General features: G+C 36.5%; 2 protein-coding genes across 2 annotated transcripts; one reads left to right on the forward strand and one right to left on the reverse strand.

Annotated features, from left to right (window-relative positions):
* Positions 1–986: 986 nt before the first annotated feature.
* On the reverse strand, positions 987–10,084 carry lemd3 (LEM domain containing 3). Its single transcript, XM_083528118.1, has 13 exons — positions 8,636–10,084; positions 6,530–6,570; positions 5,393–5,462; positions 4,934–5,010; positions 4,711–4,790; positions 4,417–4,562; positions 4,117–4,218; positions 3,888–3,990; positions 3,341–3,519; positions 3,145–3,226; positions 2,818–2,923; positions 2,559–2,637; positions 987–2,423 (listed from the first exon to the last, which is right to left on the reverse strand). The coding sequence occupies exons 1-13, from the start codon at positions 10,068–10,070 to the stop codon at positions 2,260–2,262; spliced, it is 2,664 nt and encodes an 887-aa protein (XP_083384244.1). The 5' UTR covers positions 10,071–10,084; the 3' UTR covers positions 987–2,259.
* A 2,446-nt stretch (positions 10,085–12,530) lies between these two features.
* Positions 12,531–25,517, forward strand: wif1 (wnt inhibitory factor 1). The gene is made up of 10 exons (XM_083528149.1): positions 12,531–12,790; positions 12,975–13,117; positions 15,560–15,668; positions 15,871–16,011; positions 17,792–17,887; positions 18,717–18,812; positions 19,113–19,208; positions 21,460–21,555; positions 23,457–23,552; positions 24,406–25,517. The coding sequence occupies exons 1-10, from the start codon at positions 12,649–12,651 to the stop codon at positions 24,534–24,536; spliced, it is 1,146 nt and encodes a 381-aa protein (XP_083384275.1). The 5' UTR covers positions 12,531–12,648; the 3' UTR covers positions 24,537–25,517.
* Positions 25,518–27,111: the final 1,594 nt, after the last annotated feature.

Raw genomic sequence — 27,111 nt, forward strand, 5'->3', positions numbered from 1 at the left:
ACACTTTGAATTAAAAACCCCTAATAAACCTTTAATTAGAGCAGGTTTAACAAGTGACAAATTACATTAAAACAATCTGAAGCTTTAAAAAGCCTGGATCATTTGTTCAATTGCCCCTCTGGCTTGCAGGTCAGGGATCTTGGTCAGAACCATACAATGTGCTGCGACTGCTGCTGCTGCATATTACTTTGTACAGCTAAAAATGTACAGTGTACAGAAAGTACATTATAGAGAAGGGAAAAAAGAAGTAAAAACAAACAAAATCAACAATGGAGATGCAAGCCAGGCACCGTTTTGAGTGCCACACCAAACCAAGATTACAATCAATTTGCAGCCTGCACAGAAACAAGGAATAAGACAGAGAGTAACAGGTAAACTGGCAACACTGGGCTGTGGACACAAAGCAAATTACATTGAATACAAGCACAGTAACATATTTCTTCTGCATTTCTCATATGTCAGCTTTGAAAAGATCAATAAAGTAAAATAGATCAAACCCTACACTCAAAATAAAAAAATTATTCATGCATGGGTTGGGAAATTAAGTGTGTAACCATGATGATCTTGCTGATGGCATTTATATTAACATGAGTTACAGTTGAATCAAAATCTCATGTTATGGTCACTTTTCTAAATGTACATAAAATATTCCAGATTGACTACCTCTGCTCTTTACATGTTAACATTTTATAAAGATCACTGTAAATACATTCCCAAGTGCAGTGGCAGTCCCTAAAACAGCACAAATTTAAGGCACAATTTGGTTATTTGCTGCAGAAGGAAGTGCACCATGTTTTTGTGCATTGCTTTTCTATCTTGCTGCAAATACTCCACTTTAATGGATAATGTGGATGTTTTATTAGGGATTAATCATGTAACTGCTTAATCAAATGATCTACTGTCAGCAAATTATGATGTAGCAAAGTAATTAAAACTTGTGTGCTGACTGAATTTATCTGACTCTTGGTAATTAATTCTGGACACTATTTCTTACAAACTTACACTTTATTAATCTCAAATGAACCCACACCTTATTTGAACAAAACATGGCATGCCTTTTGTAATTCAGCATGACTTATTGTCCCTCTCTCGAAGGACTATGACACAGAATGGGCAAAGAAGTGTGTAAATAGTGACAAACTCATTCACTTGACCAGATTTGCTGATACTGTTCATGTGGAATACTTGAGTTTTGGCTGTGCACTAAATCACTTTGGTGGCCAGAGGATCTGTGGATGAGGGGAAAATGTCCAAACCATCAAACTGTATCAATCATAATGAAAATGTATAACTTTCAAAATATAAAGAAAATAATAATAGTAATAATACATTAGAGTACAATGGAATACAATCAAAATGGCAAAACTGAGGTGAAAAAAAATGCATGAAATTGGAATAACACGCATAAATTACTCTGCACATGTCAAAACCAAGTGGGTTATATAAAATGACTGTGTGGTCACAGCATCCCCGAAGACACATTTTTCTCATTTGTTGTTTAAAAAAAAAAAAATTAGAGCTTATGACAATCTGCAGTTTCATACAGACATATTTCAACCACCACCATTCAACAAATATTTACAGCACCCCTTTTAGAGTGTGTGCATGCCATTGTTTTGGACTAAAAACTACAAGGAAAAATGAAATACATAAAGTTAAAAAGGTCTTCAGGGGAAATAAACATCCATGTTATATGATACAATTTAAAGCATAAATATAGGGATATTGGAACCAGCACATGCAGCAATGTATAGCCCAATAGAACTCCTTTTGACCAAGTAAACTGGAGACAAAAAAAATTCAAAAGAGAGACAAGATTACAACCACAGACAGCAGCTTCAGTTATCTCTCATATCCTCAAATCTGTAAAGTTGAATAAATTGGAAGCCATGATTCCTCGTTAAATCAATAGCCAGTCTATTACAAAAACCAAAGAAAAAAAAGAAAAGAAAAAGCATAATAGATAGTGTGTCCATTGCACCAACATTTGAGAGGAGGGATATGCATGACTAGTTGTCCTAAGCAAAGCTCTGGCAACTCCCAACATGTTCCTTGTGCACAGCTCTCCTCTTTAGCTTCAACTCCACACACACAAAAAAAAAAAAACTCCTGACAGCATTGCTGCAAACTTTAGACCTGCTTACAAAGGACCACCACAGGAAAAAGCTCCTGAGCATGGCTCCAAATGCAGGGAGGAGCCAGATATGGAGAAGAAGAAATGTAAAAGAGGGACAGAGCACAAGAGGACATGGTTAAGACTCAGGAGAAGCTCAGGAAACTGGATGTGCTGGTTCGCTGGTGTAGCCGGGCCATTGTGTTCATGTTGGAGCTGGACGGTTTCAGAGGCGTGTTACAGCCCAGGGCCTGTGGGAAACGCTGGTGGTAGCGGTCAAGACGTAGGTACTTAACAGTCACCAGCTTTCCTGGAACAGAAGGCAGAAGAGGTCAGGAGCTCGATAAATCACAACAGCAGTTTGTAAATAAGCATGAAATCAATGTAAACTGTGATGCCTTGGTCTATTCCACTCCCATCTATCACATTTGTTAAATGCATTTACCATCAAACCAAGAGCCATGCAGTGCCTTGAAAGCTTTTCCAGAGTGCTCAGCTGAAAGGCACTTCACATACACACAGCCCTGTAAGGACAGAAAAACAGGATGACAATAATGAAATATTTTATACCACCAACACAGATTTCGACATGAATGTGTAGTTTGAGTGCTTTCATTGTGCCTTTTTCAACATGCTGTCAAAACATGCTGGTGGGAGAAGACTCAGGTGACAGAATTCAGCAGTGAAAAGGAAGAAAAACCCACCTCTCGTGAATTCTTATCAACAGCAATATGGACGATCCCATCATTATCGCTGCATTTCTCCAAAATGGCTTCTTGAATGGCAAGATGCCAGTTTTCCCCCACCTCCCTAACAAACAACAGAAAACTGGGTGTTTTGAAAAAACTCTTCTTTAAAAGGTACACAATCTAACATGTTAAACTGACCTGTCAAACTGGTGTATGCGAACGTAAGCATTTAAAATCCACTAAATATGAAACCTACTAAAATCTTTAAGGCTTTACAAATATGCATTGCATTTATTTCTTGGCTCTGTTAACAAACACAAAGCTGATACAGTCAGAACTTACATTACAGGGTCAAACATGTTGCGAATTTTCAGACATGGTGTTAAGCTGTTTGGTGGCGAATTCCTTCGATCCAAAGGAAACGCTGTCACAAATGTAACAACATGCACAGTGTTACATTTAAAAACAAGTAAACTTCTCACATACACAGTGTGACCGAAAACATTTCTGATGCCATAGTACTAACAAGCAGCATTACCTTTTCCCTGCCATACTTTGGAGGGCATATTGCAAATCTTGTCAGAAGACAAGGAAGGCTGAAGCCACCGCCACACCTGGAAATCAGCTCCACCAATCCTCTGTGTTTCAGTCCGTATGCGGGACTCATTTGCAGAGAGGAAATTCACAGCTTTTTCCCAAACTTTCTTCATCTTCTTCCTGACATTTAAATCAAACCCACAAAAAAGTGTTATTATATTATACAATATTATTATACTCTATGAATCTAAATTATATAAATAAAAAATAAAAAAGGGAAAACATTTGCTTTTTAATTCACCCTTACTCAAAATTCAAAACTTTGAAAATTGTATCAACGGTAGACTATGGTGTATAAATCTGTGCTAACAGCCCGAATACCAAAAGGGCACACAGAATTTACTTCTATAAAGAACTAAAGTAAGTCCATACAGACCAATACAGTCTAAACCTAAAACTTAGTTGTTTCTAAACAACTGACTAATCAATTTTCTGCTCACAAGCTCTGCATAGTGTAAAAATTCCAGCCAAACAGTAAAAATTCCCACCTGTCCTGCGGCTCAACAAGAGAGTCCCGCACGTGTGGAATAGGCAGATAACACTGCAGCTCCTTATTCTCCTGGCAAGCTTCGTTGTGACTTCTCAAGACATCTGCAAACACAGAAATGCAGCTTTTACACACTCGTCTCGTTTCACCACACAAAAATCAGGCGCAGGTTCATTAAGGCAGAACAAACTGCAGCTGGAAATAAATTAATAAAAAAATGGCATCAGTACCTATGATTTTCTCCACCATGTCATACATCTGCCTGGTCTCGTCCTCCTCCTTCCTCCATCGGTACTTCACGTAACGAATTACGCCGTATACAATGCCAATTCCTTTGGGGATGCAGGAAGCAGACAGAGCTTAGGCAAAGCTGAAGAAAGGGTGGGGTAGGATTTGCATAGAAATGGTCTGAAAGTCGAGAGCTGTTTGCTTTTACATTGATCTGAACCAGCCCAAACCTTACACTTGTGTTTAATAAATCAAGCTTCAATTCTGTGTATAAAATGAAACTATAATTTTGAGAGATGTACCAGCAAGAATGAGAAGTACTCTGTAGATCACAGTGAAGAAGGCTCGTCGAAAACGGCAAACGAAGGACATGCGAGGGTGAGTAGACTCCAGACGAGCTATGTCGGACATGTCTTCCACTAGTTGCATAGGGTCATCTGCAATCAACCTGTAAGACCAACAGCAAGGGAACAAATGGAAATACATTATTTTAGTTGAACACGCTGTAATTAGACATAGCAGCAATGGCATTAAAAATTCAATAAATAACTCCAAGTGGAAAATCTACTGAAAATCAAACTACTGGTTCACGTTACCTTATACCAGAAATCTCTCCGGTGACAATGATCCACTCCATGGCTGTTTCTATCCAGCCGTCATAGCTTATATTTTGCATCTAAATAAAGAAAAACATACAACTGAATACATGTTATTAAATACTAACACAGAGTAAATGTAACAGCGGAAAAAGTTTTCTTTTTAGCCGTCATGACTGATATTATAGCAGTAATCATCACCAGTTGGGTATAACTCAAATACCTTTAGATATGCTGTGGCCTCAGAAAAGGAGACACTTCTGTTTAATGGATCGTTGAGATCTTTGCAGTCATGTTCACCTGGAAGAAATATTGAATGGAAATGTTATAGAAGATTAAGACTGGCTGATAGGACAATTTAATACTATGATTAAAAACAAAATACACTTTTCTGGGAGTATTGACATTCTCAGTACTTTGAGTAGCAATTTCATTTATCTTTGATGTTTGGGCATCTAGTTTACGGTCATGTTGAATTTTTGTTTTCCTTCTAAAAGTACCAGGAAAACAAAATGCATGATTGTATTAATTAGGTTTTAATGTAGGTTTTGTATTAATGAAGATCTTGTGAGCCACAGCAAAAATGTTTCTATTACTTTTTTTTTTATTGTGATATTCCAATGGCTATATTCATAATTGTTCTGCATCTCCAAATCATTATTGTTTTGAAATTTATATTCACCTGCAGTATTAGCCAGATGGTCATGTAGATGGAGTAGAAGACTGAGAATGGTGTCTTTCTCCATGTGGTTCTAAAAACAAAAAAGGCGAACATGTTTTTAAATGGAAACAGAATCATTGCAGCTCGACCTGTTCTACCACTTGATGTGGTGAGCCCATTAAAACATGAAAAAAAACATCATTCATTCACGTGAGGAGGAAGAAAAGACTTTTTAAAAGTAATACGGAAACTAGGACAGACGTGCCTTTAACGTGCCCTCTAGAAGTATCTACTATTTTAAAACAAACAACAAAAAAACATTACTTACAACAAAATTAAAACGCACATAAAATCTACTATTTATGTAATAACATTTTATATCAAAACTATGTTTGGTGCAACAATATTTTGGACACTATCTGCCACACTATATTGGAGTAAATATGAACATGACTTTCAGCTTTAATTGAAAAACATTTACATTCAATCAAGTAAACTTTTTTTTGGTTTTTATTGCAGCACTTTAAACTTATCCAGAAAGAGACGACCACATATAACAGTAATTTGACATTTATACTCTTATTATTTGACATAGATAGGCAGATACAAAAACAAATTAATTTGAGAGATGTCTGCATTTGGAATCTGCTGTTTTGGGATGCCTACAAAGCAAAGGCAAAAAGGAAATCTATGCCCAAAAAATTTAATTTGTTGTCATTTTTAAACAATTCTAATTAAAAAAATGGGTTCCAATTTAATTTGACATTTACATGACTGATAGGCCTTAAACTGCAACAAAACTAAAATACAATTAATTAACATTAGAAAGTTTGCTTCTGTCAGGTGTTTAGGACTCTAAAATGTTTAAATTGAGCTTTTACTGAGAAACCCAAATATACAATTAAATCAATAAGAAAACTTACAGTGACACAATATTTTCCACTGACTATCTCAATCACTACACTTTAATTTTACAGAAACCTTGTGGTATAAGCTGAAGGACATCCACATGCACAATCCAAAAAATAAAAAGAAATAAGTTTGAAATGTTGTGCATAAAGAACAGGCTCCAAGATAACAAAAAGAAATCTTCATAAATTTCTAAGCAACAATGCATACCTTTCTCAATGTAAGAGATAATGTAATAAAGTTACTTACATATGTTTGATCAAAGGTTGCACCAAATGGGTGGCTTCTGCCTGCAAAAGGGAAAAACCAGAGCAGCAAAAGGAAGTTTAATTTCAGAGTAGAGTAGAAGAGAGAATTACATCCCACTGCATTTTCTACTATGACACACAATCGGCATATGCACAAACGATGGGTCTCCAATTACTCCGGGTACTCAATTATTTTCCACAGTACATAGCTCTAGTTGGGTACAAACGATTAAGGTCATATCACGTTATTCAGCATGGTATTTTAAATATCCCTTACACATAGCGTCCCTCTACCATAAACAGCTGGCTTAATACTATTTTTAAAAACATTAATAAATCAGATTCTCCAAAACCTCTGTTAGAAAGCTTCATCTATTTTACATGGAAATACATTGCGCTGTAAAAGAAAAACAAACACAAAAAAAACATTTATGTTACATACCGACTTTAATGGTACAGCAAAATGGCATAATTACTATTTTAGAATAAAAGACAAATGATGCAACACTATGTCACTATGTGTCTGCCACGATTACATATATCCAAAACCATAAAAAAATAAATCACAAAACTTAAATGGTGCTGGATATACAATCAGACAGTCAGCAAACAGAGTCGGGCACTGTTGTGACCACAGACCTCCAGCATCTCTGGAGAGACAAGTAATTAGTCTGCCTTAGCTTGTCTGTGACCTAGATGTCTGTCTGCCACTCGCTCTTTAGTCCAGACTCTCCCTGGGCACACTGCACACTTAAGCTCTCAATAAAAGGTGAGCTAGCTTCCTCAGACATAGCTGAGCTACTAATTAAAAAAACAAAAACACCCCACACACATCAGTGTTTCCCTCAGGATTAAAGGTCTTGTTAATTAGTTAATGAGTTAAACAAAAGAAACAGTGACGTTTTGACTCTAAGAACAAGACCGAAACACTGCTAAAAATATTTTGTATCCAGGTTAATGAGCAAATAAGTTTATTCAACCAGTAAAAGAAAATAAACCCTACTGAATTTCCGTGTTTCAATAGAACACCCCTCACAATCTATAGTGTATCTATGACGTGATTCCACAACCTGCTGTACTACACACCTTGGCCAAGGTTAGGTCTGATTAAATATTTTTTAATCTTAATTAATCTGTACAGATTACACACCATCTTTTCCTTATCGGGAACATACAAGTGTGAAAACACTGACAAAAACAGAGCAAAACCGGTACTGGAGCAAAACTAACCAAAAGTGTCAGATTTCATGAGAAGAGATTTGGTTTTGTAGTCATAGTGTGAATGAGAACACAAGCAAGTGGGTGAAAATAGGCAAAATATAATAAGGAAAAATCACAGTAAGCAAACACTAGGTGCTGATGGTAGTGGGTCAGTATGTAACGGTGCACAGAACTGAAACATCTCTGCATGATAGTAGTTTCAGTGTTGTTCTGTTGCAGGGGATCAGCAGGAGAGCAAGAGCGATATATGTCACTTCCTGTCTGGTAATGGGAGCGAAGGCACTTTTAACGTTGTGGGGCAAATCTTTCGTGTTAAAAAAAACTTGAAAAATATAAGACTTCAATGAAACAGTTCCTAGTTTTACTCAGATGTATTTGTACCCCATTTGTGTCATGTCAACAAGCCACTGATCAGACCCACTTTTGCACAAATGGATGTATTATTAATATTTATGATGTTAAATATTTAACTTAAATATTACTAAAATAAATATTGAATGAAACGCCTAAAAGGGTTCACCATCAGATGGGTTCTGTGTTTTCTTGCACATACAAAAGAAAAATTCAATAAAATGATTCATATAATGTATTGTGAAAATGCACGGGCGGTGTTGTAATACAACAAACAACTAGTTTCGGTAACACAAAATATCCGCACGTATCATTTTAAAGTAAAGAGAGGAATGCAGACATCAGGGTCGGGACTGTGCGCCTGAACACAGTAAGTATGAATTCAGTCTCAACAAACCTCAAAGTTTTCAACAGCAGTCATGGTACAATAAACGAGATATTAGTAATCAAGTTCAGTGGGATGCCTTTTATTAGAGAACAAATAGAATTTTGGAAATTATTATTAAATCCCCTCTGTAAATTTACGTGATCTTACCAGTAACTGCGTCTGAAGGTACAGAGCCCCGCATTCGGAGGTACATGAGGCCGAGCAGCAGGAAGAAGAGGCAGGCGGCCGTTAGCAGGAACATGGACAGGTAGTGTGCGCTGAAGCTACCGGTGGAGGACACCTCATCCCGTTTAAACTGCTCCAGCAGCTCATCCTCTGGCCCCGCAGCCTTTCGTTTGTGGCTGTAGTTATGGTTGGAGCTGGTGTGGTTCGAGTTGTTGAAGGCGTAAGTGGAGGTCAGACTGTTATACGTGGAAAATCGAGGTCTGAGTGCCGAGCTGAAGCTACCGCTGCTTGTGGGGGCCTCCCCGTCTGGTTTGCTGCTGCTGCTCTCCTCGCCGTTCACACTCGAGAAGCGGGAATTTTTCACATAGCCACCGGTCAACTCGACTGTTTCTCTGTCGTCCTCCCCCCACTCACTCGCCATGTCTAGACCGGCAGTGCCAGACTTGGTGTCTGCCACCTTTTCCCGGACGCGTTTCGAATCCCAGACGCTTTTGTAAGGGGTGGACGTGAACTTCGACACACTCCGTCTAGAAAGCAGACGGCGCTCGCGTCGGCGCTCCGGTTCCTCCTCTTCCTCGTCTTCCTCTTCGTCAGAATCAGAATAATCCCCAGACAGCTTGTTGTTGTTGTAAGACCCTTTACTACCGTTTAGAGTCGTCTCGGTCCTCTCAGTCTCCTCAAGATTATCCGTGTCCTCCGGTTCGCAGTTATCATCCTTATCCTCATCCTCCTCCACGTCGCGATGCGAGCTTGATCTCCCCCTGTCTGTCCACCACGGGGACCCTAAGGTGCTTCTTCTGCTCTCTGAAAGTCCGAGGTGGTATTTGGTGTTACTGTTTAAACCGAGAGTAGTTCTGCGAGCACCGGAGGCGGGAGACTCCTGTGTAGGCCTTATCGAGAGCAGCGCAGAGCCTCGGTCTCTCCTGGCGCCTCTGTGGTTCGGGCCTCCCTTTTTCTGCGGCGCCTCCACGTCCGACTCGTCCGAGCTAAATCCCAGGACAAACTTTCTGCTTTTGTCCGCTCGTTTTTCCACCAGAATTGGCCGAGTCCCGGGGCTTCGTGTCGAGTTCACGTGAATGGCGTCAATGGCAGTCGGTCGAGCGCGGAACGCCGCGGCTCCCGCCGCTGTGTGGCCGTTATTACCGCCGCCGCTACTGGCGTTACTGCTGTTGTTGACGCTGCTGCCGTTTCTCCCCTTCACGCCCCTGGAACGCTGCTGCTGCTCCTCGCGTAGCTTTTTGAGCTTTTTTACGTACACGGGCCGCGTATTCTCCGTGACCGGGCCCGGGGTGAAGCCGAGGCGCTTTAACTCAGAGAAAAGCTCCTCGTCCGTGAGCTGCACGGACGCCATCTTTGCACAAAAGTCGCACTGAGAGCGCCACCGGAAATGACGTACAAGTACTGTAAGAGAACACATACAGCAGCGTGGTTATGAACAGATTAACACTCTTCTCAAGGAGCGATTTTACAATTAAATCAATAAAATGTTTTATTTTAATTGTGTTTAGTGTGATCATATTAGATACACGTATGTATAAAAATATATTTTTGGGTTTCAATGCAGGTAATTTGAGTTCACCTGTTTTAATTTATATATATATATATATATATATATATATATATATATATATATATATATATATATATATATATATATATATATATAACATTTCGGACGCCACAATTTAATCCGAACCAACAGAATCAATTAATTTTTTTAAATTATTAAAATCAATATTTCATTATTTAAATCATAGGAATATTTCTTAATGAACATATTTAATATAATTATATTTAAAGACCATTATTTAAGATTGTATTGAATGTGTTGAAATATATTTTCCAATTATATAATACATGTATTTGTCATGAAATTAAGGAACCTGAACGACCTTTCAAATTTTTTCTTAGAACTAATTTTAATTTTTTTTTAATTTTTTTTTACTCCAAAACCAAACTACGAAAAAAAAATAATAATTCTTGTGGATGAACAAAAAAGAAAATCAAAGGAAAACTAAAACAGAAAAATGAAGATTTTCATTTATGACACAGGAAGTTGACTTTTTATGCAACCAGGGAACGCGGCAAAATAAAGGGCAAAATATCTGGAAGATCAAAATATCTGGTGCGTGAATGTGGGAAAACACTGGGGGTTTCAGCAAGAAATGTAAGATTCTGTACTAAACGTGGCGCAGGATTGACTTCTATCTCCGACTAACATTTGAAACTAGAGGTTGCAAAAGTATGGAAGCGCATTGCATTTACAAAGAAAAAAAATCACATAAAGGATCTTATAATTACGACTTATTAACTCATAATTATTACTTAGTATCTCATAATTATTACTTACTAACTCAATTATGACTTACTAACTCATAATTATGACTTATTATCTCATAATTACGACTAACTAACTCATAATTATGACTTATTATCTCATAATTACGACTTACTAACTAATAATTATGACTTATTAACTCATAATTATGACTTATTATCTCATAATTATGACTTATTATCTCATAATTACGACTAACTAACTCATAATTATGACTTATTATCTCATAATTACGACTAACTAACTCATAATTATGACTTATTATCTCATAATTACGACTTACTAACTAATAATTATGACTTATTAACTCATAATTATGACTTACTAACTCATAATTATGACTTACTAACTCATAATTATGACTTATTATCTCATAATTACGACTTACTAACTCATAATTATGACTTACTATCTCGCAATTATGACTTATCTCATAATTATGACTTACTATCTCATATGAGTTAGTAAGTCATAATTATGAGATAAGTCATAATTGCGAGCTATTAAGTCATAATTATGAGATATTAAGTCATAATTATGAGTTAGTAAGTCGTAATTATGAGATAATATGAGATAATAAGTTATAATTATGAGATCCTTGCTGTGAATGTTTTTTTTTGTGTGTGAATGGTTTATTTACACCCACACTTTAACTTGCACCTTAAGCGTTCTTCTCCCATAGAAAACAATTATAAAGAAACCACATTAAGCTAAATGAGAACAGGGGATATTAACATTAGCATTAACAACAGGTCATTGATATTAAAAGACTAAATTCGGCATACTTAATAAAGTGTGCTATATAACGGCAAGCAGCTGATGAGCTGATATACAGTATATTTGTGTGTGTGTGTGTGTGTGTGTGTGTGTGTGTGTGTGTGTGTGTGTGTGTGTGTGGTTAGTTTATCGCTTTCGTTCGTATAAACTAATAATGAACTTCTGAGTTATACATTCACATAGTTAATGCTTTAAAATGTTGCTTATCACGCATCTTATGCATGTACGAATTAAAAAATGACATGTCGATATCGATACAATAAGAATCTATTTCAAATTGCTCATACCTACTAAATCTACTCGTATTAGGTAACGCATCTACCTATAATATACTGTATATACTGTATAAGCCCCGCCCACTTCTGATCTCAGGCCGCTGTCCTGAACGTGCTGTGACGTTTTGCTTCTGCAGTTCAGCAATTAGACGTAAAAAAAAAAGCAATTTCTTCTGTTATATTTTCGCTTGATTTTCTTTTCCGTGCATCAACGAAGAAATCGGAAAAAAAAAGACTTGTCTGTAGTTTAGTTCTGGAGTATTAGAAGTAAATACAAATAACTGTCCTTTTTTAATTTTTGCAAATTTTCTTTCTAATATAAAAAAGAAATGACGAAGGTACACAAACCGGATTATGATATAAAAAATTTGAAACAAAACTTGAGTTGGAGAAGGTTGTCCAAGTTTCAGCGCGGTGTCGCGACACCTAGTGGTCAGAGCTGGAAATTTCAGCGGCGGATGTATTTAAAGCACTAGAGTGCGGAGCGCCCGGACATTTCATTCCCTAAGCCGCACGCGCACTGAAGAGCCACTGAATGCTTAGGATTGAATAAAGAAGATCCATATTATACAAATCACAGGGCGCAATCAGGAGTACTGTGCACCATGGCTTTAGTAAATCTTATGCTTGAGCTGTGTTTTAAGACTTACTTTCTCCTAGTTTTTAGGAGTTTGTTAGTCGGAGCTGCCCCTGAGCATGGAAGTCTGTACATGTGGATTGATGCCAGGCAAGCACGGATATTATTAGGTAAATACAAAAAGCATCTATGATGCCAGATTTGAGATGGGAACTCCCTAGGGAATCCTATCTGCAAATTTATTTCTGTAATCAGTGGGTAATCAGTTGAACTGCTCGCATGTCTGTTTGTAAATGTAAACTGTTTCATGATTTTAGTTGCTTGATTAATTGTTGATTTATTTTTTTAAACCAGGTTTCGAGGAGGATATTTTAATTGTGTCCGACGGTAAAATGGCCCCGTTCACCCACGACTTCAGGAAAGCTCAGCAGCGCATGCCTGCCATCCCTGTTCAGATCCACCACGTGAACTTCACCTGGCAAGTAACTGATAATCAGGTAAACAATCCAGCTCAGATTTACACCTTGGATATACTGCACATTTTCTTTAAACTCCTTATAATCGCTGTTTTAGTAAAAAAAAATAATAATAATAATAATAATAATAATAATAATAATAATAATAATAATAACTACTAAACATTGCTCAAAAGTCATTGCAATGAAAAATTACAACGGTCTTACATCAAGCCAATGGAAATCACTGACATATATTATGAAGAAGAAAAAAAAAACAATTGAAAAGTTTTCCATTGTGTTTTATAATTGAGACGTTATTGATAATAAAGCTGTAATAAGCTACATAGAAACTGCATTGTACTTGTTACAATATCATCTCTCTGGTTGAGAACCAAAATTCGAGTTTTTCATGCAGATTTTAATTTTTTTTACTGTCACATATACATCTGTCAGTGTTTGAGGTCTCGGTGCATTCAAGCTGCTGGATCATGGATCAAAGCGTATGCCTGCTTTATCCACCCCTGCAGGCACGTGTCCCAAACATCCAGACCATCAGCACTCTTATGCTTGGGCATCTGTTTCCTTTTAGGTTTACATTGTACATTTATTAATTTGGCAGATACTTTTATACATATGGCTAGATTCTGGACATCTGGCAGCATGGTGATACCGAGGTTCGAATTCAACACCTTCCTGTCAGTTGTCCAGAATTCGAACTGCTGTGTCAACACAAGTTTTAGCAACAGAGATCGGTTCAGAATCAGTTTTAATGTTGTTGATGTATGCAGTTGTGGTCACTGGATTCAAATTAATGAATACAAATAAGTTAATTATTATTGACATTTTACTTTATAAACTTTTTTTGAAAAATTCTGGTGACAAACTTGGAGCCAGGTTTGGATATATTTCTAGCAAGGAGATAATCCAGAGCATTTTAGAACCAATATTATATTTGTGAAGGTGTACCAAGTGTTTCTGTAGTGTACTCATTACATTTACGCCAATGCTACATGATCACGTGCTCATTTATACGTCTTGGTCGGTTACTAGAGGCAGTGGCTCATGAGTATATGTACTGGGTTTATGAATTATTAAGTGAAAGGTGACGCAAGGTGAATATGCACAATAGATATCACTAGTATAGGATAGCACTTTTTTAACCAGAATATTTAGATCTAACATGGGGTTTCAGCTCTAGGGTTTTTGGTTCATATCTGAGATTTAGTTTAGTCTCTGTCTGGATTTTCACGTGTTGTCATTGTTTTGTAGATTTTCTGAGTTTCCATCTTCAAACCCACGTGTGTCCCACTTTTCAAACACGGATGTGAATGAGTGTGCACTTGTATATATACATGGTGCCCTTTGATGAATTGGCACCATATAAAAGGGTGTATTCTTGCCTTGCATCCACTGTGTGTTAAGGATAGGCTTTGGGAAGTGTAAGTCTAGACACACTGTAGACTGTTTTCTGTAAATGATTGAATAAAGAACAAATAGATGAAACAACATTTCTTCAAACTTTAATTTTTTTATCAATCAGATGATTTAAATAATAAACACAAGTTTCTGAATAAAAGATGTTAACCTGCAGGAAAATCCACCAGATAAGAAAAAAAAAAGTTAGATCAGGGCTCTTGCTTAACAAATGACATACCCATGGACCTTGAGATCATAATCCACAAATGGCATTTTGCCTCAATGAAAATGAAAGAGAGATGGGGTTAAAGAGGGAGAGATAGACGTGCACTGAACAAGAGTAAAAGCGAAAGGGGTTCTCTTCTTCCTTGGCTCTGTTACTCCATACTTCAAAGCCCACTGCTGAGGCTTAAGAACAAAGAACTTGGGCATAAAAGGCTGGCGGCGAGAGTTATCTGTGTTGGTTATTACTATTCAGCTGAAGGATTAGCAAAGTTCTCCACACAGCCTGTGTATTTTCCCTTCTTCAAACACCACCATGCTTTATCTAAAATGGATAGGAAGAAGAGGGAGACAGAAAAAAAATGGCAATTTTCTTTAGGGACATTGTGTGTGGTATGTGTGTATGGTATGTGTGTGTGTGTGTGTGTGTGTGTGTGTGTGTGTGTGTGTGTGTGTGTGTGTGTGTGTGTTTTGCCGTGCCATCACAGCCTCTTTGACAAGTGTGTAATTTTCAAAGCTTTGAGGACATTATTTAGAGAGCAAAGCCTCATTCACTTTGGAGCAAATAAACCAATTCACATTGACACACAATAAAAAATGAGGGTGCATTCACTGCTTGTAGATATATGTGCTCTTCTGTTGTGATGACTTACACAGCACAATAAAATGTACAAATCTGTAACCTCTCTTTTCATCGTGCTTTCTTTGGCCAAGTTGTCTCTTTTATTCTAAGTGCCTTGCTTTAGCACAAGGACAGCAGAGACCCACGCTTCAGTGGCAGCGTTCAAAAACTGTTATTTTGTGAAAAGGAAAGAGCAAAAAACATTTCTTATTCCCCTGCAGGAGGATTACTTTTATGAGTTCCAGAGTCTGCGTTCATTTGACAAGGACATCATGGATGACCCAATCGTCAATGTCCCTCTCTTAGGCTCTGTTCCACATACAACTTCTGGTGAAAAAGCATTTGCTGATATATATATATATATATATATATATATATATATATATATATATATATATATATATATATATATATATATATATATATATATATATATATTAAAAATCTTAGTTAGGAATATCTTTAGCTCGTAGCAAATACAGATTTTTTTCAAAGCCACAATAAAATATAATGGATGTGTTTGTTTAATCAGTAATTCAGGTAGGCTTTCCGTGCCGAGGCGAGCAAGATGGAGTGGCAGCATTCGAGGTCACCATTCTGGTAATGGACAGGGGTGGAAACATCGTTCTCAGGACTCCACACAATGCCATTTTCTTTAAGACCTGCCAGAAAGGTTAGCTCATTCACACTTCCCCTTTTGAATTTATTATAGAAAAGAATTGAAGGCCTATGTTAATTTGTGACATATACAAGCACATACAGCTGATCAGTCTGATTTGCTGATTAATTTCCTATAACAGTGATGCTAATATTAGAATGAATGGATTTCTATAAAATGTTCTTGTTTCTATAGTAAGAGCTGGTTCAGATGAAACTGTATGGAAGATGTTACACATAATTCAAGCCTAAAAAGTAATACTGTATTTAACAAATGAAAAGGCATAATTTCTGACATGGTAAAGTATTCTGTAAGTATAGGAATGACTGTTTATAACTGCCTTAACATAAGACATGTCAGAAATTTACTTCTTAAATTAAATTAAATTATAACTATAACTTTAATTATTTAATTATAACTATAACTGACATTAAAATTATTAAATAAATATGTAAATTGATTGTGATAAAAGAGGAATAAAATAGAAAATGGAATGTGCCATTAATAGAAAATAATAATCTTTATTAGTTGCAGATTTTCTTTTCCTTTTTATAGTCCTAGTTTTATTCCTATTCACAGGAATAATAAACAAAAAAAAATACCTGATCAAAGGTCTTTTAATTGGTGTAAAATTAGCTCTACCTGGTTTTGTTTATGAGCACTTTCTTTCTCTCTGAAGAAATACACAAAGCTGGGTAAGTCCAGTGGCCTTGGATGCCAAAGCACAGCCTGTGCTCTCTGTCTGATGATGGACAACTAATGTTGTGGTTTGTGGTCAGACCTCAGTATAAACAGTCAGCGGATCTGTTCGTGTCAAAATGCAGATAATCTTAGCACAGCACAAGCGTGGTTTGCATTAATAGAAAGAAAGTGCATGTATTTAAAGAATTATCTTGCAGCACATGAAATGTCCCTGATGCTAAATTTAAGAACTGATGAAAAAGAGAGAAGTAGAGATGTGATTTGGGTCCCACTGCGTTTCACACACAAAGACCATGGCTGGCTTATGATGTCATGTGAAATCTGCCAGCTGCAGCCCATGACCCCCCCGGCACACACACCTAGTGTTGCATTCCTTACACACCCTCCTCCACACACACTCCACAGATCAAATGGTCCATCTGGCTGAGGTCTCTCTGTGGGGAGGAAGCAGCACGTTCGCCAGTGACAGCTGAAGGTGGCTTAATGATCAAAACACAGGAAAATTCACCGCTGTCGTTCTGAGCTGGGATTCTGCCACGACTGTGGCCGGAGGCTAGGCCATAACTGGACTCAGACAGGATTTGTTTCTCAAAAAGATGAGACAAATATTCCATATGTGTTTTATTTCTGTAGCAGAGGAATGAAAGCTGGTGCCAGGTTCCCCTTAGGGCAGCTGGTCAGCTGTTGCAAATATTCCAGACACCGCTACTGCTTGTAGCAAGAAAGGAAATTGTTTTTAAAACATGTCTGGAAGCTACACTCGTTTCCATGGAATGAGCCTTTAATGTGACTAGAACACATGGCTTTGAGAAACAGCGTGCAGAACTAGGACACGATCCGTGCTAAACCGCAGCAGGCCAGATTTAAAGGGCTAGATTTGAAATGGCATTTTTGACAGACTTGATGACATTGTGGTTTCACCTCAAAGCCTTTGCATTTCACTTTTCCTTTTCAAGTACTGATGTTCGCTTCCTTTGAAGGCATGTGTGTGAATGAATTCAGTTGCCTGTGTAGGACCCTTAAAGCGATGGAGGAAAAAAGCAGAGAGCGAAGAGCCCTTACCATCTCTTTATTCTTCCCTCTTCCTCTGAAGCGAAGTGTCCTGGCGGCTGTAGGAATGGAGGCTACTGCAGCGAGAGGCATGTCTGTGAATGCCAGGACGGTTTCTATGGCACACATTGTGAAAAAGGTAAAAGCCTGAAATTCTACAATTACTGTCTTTAAAACTGAAGTATATATATAGTATATAGATGTGAATTACACCTGGCCACCATACACCAAAGTCCAAACAGTTTATACAGATTACAAAGAATGCTTAGAAATGTACATAAATATTCATATGTTTCCCATATTAACATGGCAGTACCATGTGTTTCTCATTAGCTTCAAAAAGAGTCTTCAATTCGCTTTTTGTCCCTTTGAAACACCTGAAACTCAGCTTCGCTATACTTTTTCAGACAAGTGACATGTGCACTGAATTTGATACTAAATAGCATATGTTTATTAAAAAATTTAAAACTATTTCCATTTGCTTTGAAACTGTTGATTCATTTCAGCAGTCACTTTACTACATTGAAATCCATAAAACAGATAGAGACACTGTCTACACCACTAGAGATAGAGTCTATAATATAAATAATCTTTATTATTGAACATATACAATTTTTTAAAACAGTTTCTAGAATTGAATGGGTTTAATCCAACATTGAAAACAAGAAGGCAGAAAAATGATCCATAAATAATGAAAAGCTCTGTAATGAAAATTTTGTAGTAGAGTCAATATTATACTAGTTTCTGAATCCCTCGTCTGCACTGCACCCATCACCCTGAAGTGCCCTCAGTATATTCCTCTGAAGAAACCCTATTCAGAACCATCACAATGGTGTCAAGTAAAAGTTCTTTATAATAAGAGACCATTGATTTGTCCCTTGAACCCTCAGAAAACCCTTTTTCATGTCATGAAATAGATTTTTTGGTAAAATACAACAATGTGATATCCACTTGTATTTGTCTCCCAGCCTTATGTTTACCAAGATGCCTGAATGGAGGCATGTGCATGAGTCCAGGGGTGTGTATTTGTCCTCTCGGCTACCATGGAGCCAGCTGTGATAGAGGTATAAAAGATTATCACCTTAAATCATATGTACATAGACTTTTAATTGCTTACTTTATAATTCCGTTGGTGCGTACACTATCAGATTAAATGGTAATAAACTATACAATTCCTTTAAAACTATTTTAAAGGTAAACAACATACACATTACAGTATAAAAGATAAACACTGTAGTTACAAAAGATGTATCCCCTAAGAGTACCACCCCAGTGACAAGGAAAAGTACAGTTCATTATGTTTTTGTTGTTGTTGAGACACACAGAAGCATCCTATAGATACAATGCTCTTGTTTGGTTTGCAGCAAACTGCAGCACTACATGTTTGAACGGTGGAACTTGTTTCCATCCCGGGAAATGTATTTGCCCTACAGGATTTGAAGGTGTCCGCTGTGAAATGTGTGAGTACAATCAAAGCTCCTGTTAATCATCTGATTTTTGTACCTAAATTTGTAATGTTGTCACAAGCATTGCTTAGGCCACTATTTCATTATGACTGCTGTGATCGCTATAATTATCATTCATCCTCTAACATGCTAAAAAAATATTTAAATAAGCACTGCTCACTGGTTAATACTGCTTTTTACATTTTTTTATATTGCCTTATGTAAATTATGTAGATTTGTTTATTATTCGATACTGCTGTACTTGAGAACAGCATTTGACCTTAATTGCGATGCACAATTTTGAACCCAAATTGGCTTAGAACGGGTTATTGCCTGGTTTAGATCTTAATGGACAACTACCAGATAGTTACAGTTAAAAGAGAAAAGAACACTGGGAGTCCCAAATGTTGTTTTTTTTGCTCTTTTTTTTTTCCACTGTTGTATATAAACACAGTTATCAAACAATCTAAACAGATTCAGTAGAGCAGCTAAGAGTAGTGGAGAGACCTTCTGGCTGCTGAGTCAGACCTAGATGTAATTTAAAGGATATGCACTGGTGGATGATGTTTTTCTTTCAAATCTCTGGAGAGTACATCAGAAACCTAGGATATTCATATTAATGATATCAAATAATATGAAACATATGTAGAGAAATTTAATTATACATTTCAATTTAAATAATGCAAATAATTCTCGTCATGTTCCACTGTGTGATGGGAAGCAAAGGGGAAAGCCCTTGCATTTGTTACTCAGTCATAATGTTCACATTACCACACATTGTTTCCAGAGACACCCCCCAAATAAACTTGCTAACTGAAGTGTGTTTTCACACTAATGCCAAATGGGCTAGCACCTACATGAGCAAACGTGACATCATTCAACAATGTAAAATGAATCCTAAATTCCAGCCCATGAGCTTAGTGTTGTGCTGCTAATGGCAGCTATGACTTAATTTAATTCTAACCCAATTGATAGGATAAATAAACGGAATACATTTTTCTAAGACAACACCTTTTCTTTCAGCAGATTGTTTCTATTTAGGATGTAAAATGGCTATGCTAATTGCTTACAATCCATTTAACATCAAATTCAACAGTGTTGTCTGTTTTATGAAGTAGCTAACATGGTCATTTTGTCAAATGTGCTTATATTGAAATAGGGACTTAAACATAGTATACACACATACATAGTCTGCCTCCTTTCTGTACATTTTGCTTCACCCTTTCTGTTTCATCTTTCCTTTCCTGTCATCCTGCCTTAACCCCCCCTTCCCCGTCCCCCATTCGGCTCAGAGACAGAGACAGGATGTTTTCACACTATTAATCATTTCCATTCAGCTCTGTAGTTCATGTACTCCTGTTACTTGATATCTAAGGGGAAATACCATTAAGACGTTAAAGTATATTATATATATATATATATATATATATATATATATATATATATATATATATATATATATATATATATATATATATATATATATATATATATGACACAAATTAAGCTTGGTTCATGTGTATTTCCCAGATTTACCTTTGTCTTTGACTGGAATAGCTTCCAAGAATCCAATTTCCCCTTACTTCATGTCAATTACTTTCTACTTTTACATCATGTTGTAGTCTGTTAATTACCTAACAGCTATAAAAAACTAAATTGGTGTAATTATTTCCTTTATAAGAAGCACAATGCACATTTTCCATTACTTAATGGTTTCACGTGGAGATCACTAAATCCAGGCTTTTTTTTAAACGTGTTAACTTCGAAAGCTGTAGAGGTTAATATGCTAATAAATACAAAATCACATCTGAGTCTTCTATGAATCAATTATTTGCATTTTTTTATGTTACTCAATTTTTTCAAGTGTATTCATTTTACAATTACTCAAATTGTTTATCCATTATGTTATACAATAATCAGTATAATGGATGATGTTAACCTGTCAGTCATATTTGACACTAAGATTTCATGTCACTGGATTTTTTTGTACTGTACATTTTTTTATCTTACACTGAACATAAAACAGCTTGTGTTAAAACCCCCATTTTTTGACATTACATTTTGCAAAAAAATTCTCATAAAGAGAATTTTAATGTCAGATCTGTCTCAGCAAACACTCTCATATCAGTATATCTCATCTTTGCACAGACTACAAAAACAGACCATAGCTCCATCTGAAGCAAGTAACTGAAACTATATTGTACTAGTTTACCGTATAGTAGTTATGTCTAAACGTGGCGTGTAACTGTTGTTTTTTTTCCTGTAGGTAAATGCCGCCAGCAATGCAAAAATGGAGGCAAATGTATAGGAAAGAACAAATGCAAGTGCAGCATGGGCTACCATGGAGATCTTTGCTCAAAAGGTTAGAAAATATTGCTTTTGTATTATTCCTTTTAGTGTTTAACCTAAGTAAATATTTAATAACTCAATCTTACTTAAGTACAAGTCGACTCAATCTTGCAATGTTTCTTATTCAGATAATAGTAATCTATTGGCTTACCTTCAAATTCTGAACAAATTTGAACAGAATGCAACAGCAAGCTCTTTTACCCAAAACCCAGACAAATTACCAGATTTCTCCTGTACACTAGCAGCACTTCAATGACTTCCTGCTCCATAACATTGAAGACAATTAAATGCCCGATTTTTTCAATGTATTTATTAATTTGTTTGTTTGGGAACCTTCTCACACATCTTGTTGCTCATAACTGAATATGCTGCCTGAGGAATTCTACGATTATTCTTGGATTTCTTTTTGTTGCAAGAGCAAAACACAAAATAAATATTGAAACCGATTTTAGTGTAGTGTATTATATAAACAAAAAAGACCTTAACATCAGGTACTGATGTACCCGTAGGGTGAGGAGGCCTGGGGTGCAGTCAGCCTTCCACTTAAATCCTATCTATCTATCTATCTATCTATCTATCTATCTATCTATCTATCTATCTATCTATCTATCTATCTATCTATATATATATATATATATATATATATATGTATTTTATATCTATCTATCTATCTATCTATCTATCTATCTATCTATCTATCTATCTATCTATCTATCTATATATATATATATATATAAAATACAAAATAAACAACTAAATGCTAAAAAAAAAAAAGAAATGATCTAAACTAACTCTAACTCTATTGAACACCTTTGGATTTAAGTGGAAGGCTGACTGCACCCCAGGCCTCCTCACCCTACGGGTACATCAGTACCTGATATCTTATATCTATATATAAGCTAATTATATCTATCTTATATCTATATATATATCTATATCTATATATCTATATATCTATATATATATATATATATATATATATATATATATATATATATATATATATATATATATATATAAAGCTCAAATACCACTGACTGACTCACTCATCACGAAATCTCAAAAACCACCGCACGGATTGCAATGAAATTTGGAACATACCTTCCTCTTGGGTCTTAGGTGCTCACTCAGAAAGGGTTTTGAAAAATTCGCCCTGGATCGCGGCTAACTCGCGAAAAACGCGATTTCTCACGCCTTGTAAATTCTTCAAAATAACATTACGGATCCTAATGAAACTTACTACATTGTTTCTTATTAGATGTTAGATGCACGATAAAAATTATTTTCACAGTAGTTTGCCCTGTATCCGTACTATAAAGGGGTAGTACGTTATTTGTTGACGTTACGTTCTGATCTCTGATCATCCAGTCCTGCTCAGTGCTTACTGCTTATTGCCATATTGCTTAGCGTTCTGCCTTCCGTAGCAAAGCACGGGTACTTTCAGCTAGTGTATATATATATATATATATATATATATATATATATATATATATATATATATATATATATATATATATATATATATATATATATAGGTCCTTGGTGTTATTTTTTTAATAGACACTTGTTTGTTTTTTCGATTGTCATATTTATTCTCTTTATTTTAATTCTTTAATTTATCCTTAAAATATATGATACCTAGGTATAATATTATAATTAAGATATGCACGCACACACAAATATTGTTCAATGAACAGCTGGTGGTCTATGGGCTTGCAGAGATTATGAACAGCAACATTTCCTGAACAGTATTACTTCCCCCTCTAAATCCTAAGGCTAAACATTGTGTCTATTTATGCTGTGTGTGTGTGTGTGTGTGTGTGTGTGTGTGTGTGTGTGTGTGTGTGTGTGTGTGTGTGTGTGTGTGTGTGTGTGTGTGTGTGTGTGTGTGTGTGTGTGTGTGTGTGTATACAGCTGTCTGCGAGCCCAGCTGTGGAGCACACGGGACCTGTGTGGAGCCCAACAGGTGTCAGTGCCAGGAGGGTTGGCACGGACGTCACTGTAATAAGAGTGAGTGAGGAACCTGATCACAGCACAAATTGTTCACTCTAAAACCCCTCAGTCCTAAAGCAACTTTCCCAAGCCTCAGCTACTGACTACATGCCGTAAACACATGAGCACTTTTAATCTAAGGTAACTCTAGAGACTGCTCCGGTGTTTCCGGAGGCTCAAGTGAAAATGAGAGTGGTATGTTGGGTATGACTAGCTCCATGCTGTAGCTTTGTTTTACACAACCTTTTAACAGTGTTGGAAAGGGTTCATGTTACAGGCTTAATGTAACTGCTAGCCTCTGTTGCCTTTACCCCACATATGGTTCTAGGCATTATAGGACTTATAGCTGGTTATTTATAGACATTTTTCTATTATTATTTTTCATCTAAAAATCACACCTGTTATAAAAAAGATATATATAAATGTAACGTTTTACGAAGGTTCTTTGTACATCAACACAATCAGATGTAACAAGTTTATTTGTAACAAGTTGTTTTCACAATATGTAAGGAAACTATAAAATCAATTATTTAATAAGTACTTTTAAATTACAATTAAGTTTTGACAACATGTAAATTGTAAATTGCTGCTAAAATGACTGCAGTTGGACTACATTTTGTGCATGTGTGTTTTTAGCACATAGCTTCTCAGTTCCGCCTCTTTTTCTTACAAGGTTTCTCACAGGTTGCTCAGCAGAGTGTGAAGCCTCATCAAAGTGGAAATTGCTATTCACTTGATAGGGCTGTAAAAATGACAAATGGCTTAACATTCTTGCAGTTAATGACTAATTACCTAAAATAAGCACAGAGTAAAAGCCAAGATTTATTTCATTATTAAGCAACGGGCTCATTGTCAATCTTTATTCTTCCAGGATATCGCGGGGGATTGCCATTCCCCAACCGCCAAACAAACCCCAGGCCCAAGTCCCACAGCACGTCAGAGAAAGAAACAAAGGAGGCTGCCAACAATAACCGCCCATCAGAGAGCAACTATGCAGTTTAAGGTTTGGCTGTCCTTTACGACCGCCTTTGTCCATGACCCAGCCTCTTCAGGGAGGCTCATCCTCATCACTCTTCATGAGAACCTCCCATCTCAGACTGCTGCTTCCAGCAGAACCAGACTTTTGTATTTTTGTACACCATATTCTCTTTCAGAACTCCTTTGATCGAGTATCTCTCAGCCCTGACAGACTCTCCTTCTGTGCTGCAGCCACGGCAAGGGAGTGCCTCTGCTGAAAATGTGGACATGAATCACAGGGAGTACAGTACATTATAGGCCAGAAGTTCTTTTGTGTGGGTATGACTTGACTGACGATGGTAATTACTGTGTTCAGCTCATATGCATGGATTGGCTAGTCTGTCTGTTTCTCTTTATCACTCTCTCTCTCTTCTATATAGAGACAATGAACAGACTGTTACACACCATCTGTTATGTTCCCTTCTCCTGTGTATTCTGCAGTGTATATGCCATATGAAATGGAAATATTTAGATCTTAAGACAAAATAGTATAGTCAATATGTATTATTTTTATATAACATGCAGATAAGCTGTTAGGCATACAAAAGCAATTAATAATGAAATACCACTCAATAAAAAAAACTGTTCATTTATGTTCTGAAATGTGCATTATTCTTCAAGCAAACAAAGTAGCTCAGTCTATGACACCATTCAGAAACTTGTTTAACTTATATTGGGTTATTAACACCAGTCCTGGAAATTGGATTTTTTCATGTTACAAAGAATCTGGAAATTTTTGCTGATAAGAAAGAATGGGGCACTTATACTATATTCGAAGACTTGCAGCCAGATATTGAAATAAATTCAGGTTTTTTTTTTTGCCTTTAACAAATTTAGCAGTCACATCTTAATAAAAGAATTGAATACATGCCTACATTATTTGTATTACAGATATGCATTATTTCAATTCATTATATTTTATTTTGAATTGTTGAAAACGAGCCAATAAAACCTAGCTCAGTCATATCCAAAGCATGCATAAAATTGTTCAGTCACTGTTTGACTCTTTTTCGAAGAATTTTTTTTATCGGTTATGTCGACTTTTTTTATGTCGCCGAACCCTGATATCTCGAGCACAAGGGGGAAAAAATTTGCCGTTTAACGTCGGTTATCTCGGTGCAGCCGCAGAAGAACTCGCGAAAGTGGCGGGAAAATCAAACCTTACAGCTGCTACAGGTGTTGTATTGTATACTGGTAAATCTCTGCTGTTAGTAACTGCACATATGTCTTTTGTTGTTAAATGTTATGCGATGAACGGGAGGCGAAAGCGCGGAACGTGGGATTAGCAAAAGCATAGAATGAACACCGGCAGGATCGGGGGGGAAACCGCGGTGCGCTTTGGGAAGAAAAGAGCAGCCGTTGAGAGAGTGCCGGTGGGAAGACACGTACGCTGTGAACCAACATATACCAACAATAACGGACGGTGAGAGTGTGGAAGTTTAAATAGGAGCTGGTGATGATGCTAAACGAGCACCAGATGTGCGCGATTGAAGCCGGGAGCTTCAGAGAAAGCGGTGCTCGATGCTTTTTTGGCGACCCCCTGGGACATCGACATAACCGGGTTCCACTGTGTGTGTATATATATATATATATATATATATATATATATATATATATATATATATATATATATATATATATATATAGTACAGACCAAAAGTTTGGACACACCTTCTCATTCAAAGAGTTTTCTTTATTTTCATGACTATGAAAATTGTAGAGTCACACTGAAGGCATCAAGGGCTATTTGACCAAGAAGGAGAGTGATGGGGTGCTGCGCCAGATGACCTGGCCTCCACAGTCACCGGACCTGAACCCAATCGAGATGGTTTAGGGATGAGCTGGACCGCAGAGTGAAGGCAAAAGGGGCCAACAAGTGCCAAGCATCTCTCGGGGAACTCCTTCAAGACTGTTGGAAGACCATTTCAGGTGACTACCTCTTGAAGCTCATCAAGAGAATGCCAAGAGTGTGCAAAGCAGTAATCAAAGCAAAAGGTGGCTACTTTGAAGAACCTACAATATGACATTTTTCAGTTGTTTCACACTTTTTTGTTATGTATATAATTCTATATATAATTCCACATGTGTTAATTCATAGTTTTGATGCCTTCAGTGTGAATCTCCAATTTTCATAGTCATGAAAATAAAGAAAACTCTTTGAATGAGAAGGTGTGTCCAAACTTTTGGTCTGTACTGTTTATATATATATATATATATATATATATATATATATATATATATATATATATATATATATATATATATATATATATATAAACAATGGAAATCAGAAGTAACAACTAGCGAGATGAGTTAGAATTGTCAGAACAGAGCAACAGTTAATGTACTTGTGCAGGAAATATAACAACTGAAGACTTGTGGTTGGTTTACAGATGTTATACAGATGTCCCCTTATTATTCTAAGTATGCACAAACAATATGCTAAATGGTTTGTTACTTTAATAAGAACAGCTCCTTTTACATCTACCTTAGGTAGTATAATATAAATATTATATTTAACTATAATCTCAAGCAATTTACATCCTCATCTTTTATAACC

Source organism: Silurus aristotelis, assembly GCF_946808225.1.
Source record: "Silurus aristotelis genome assembly, chromosome: 24".
NCBI classification, from domain to species: Eukaryota; Metazoa; Chordata; class Actinopteri; order Siluriformes; family Siluridae; genus Silurus; species Silurus aristotelis.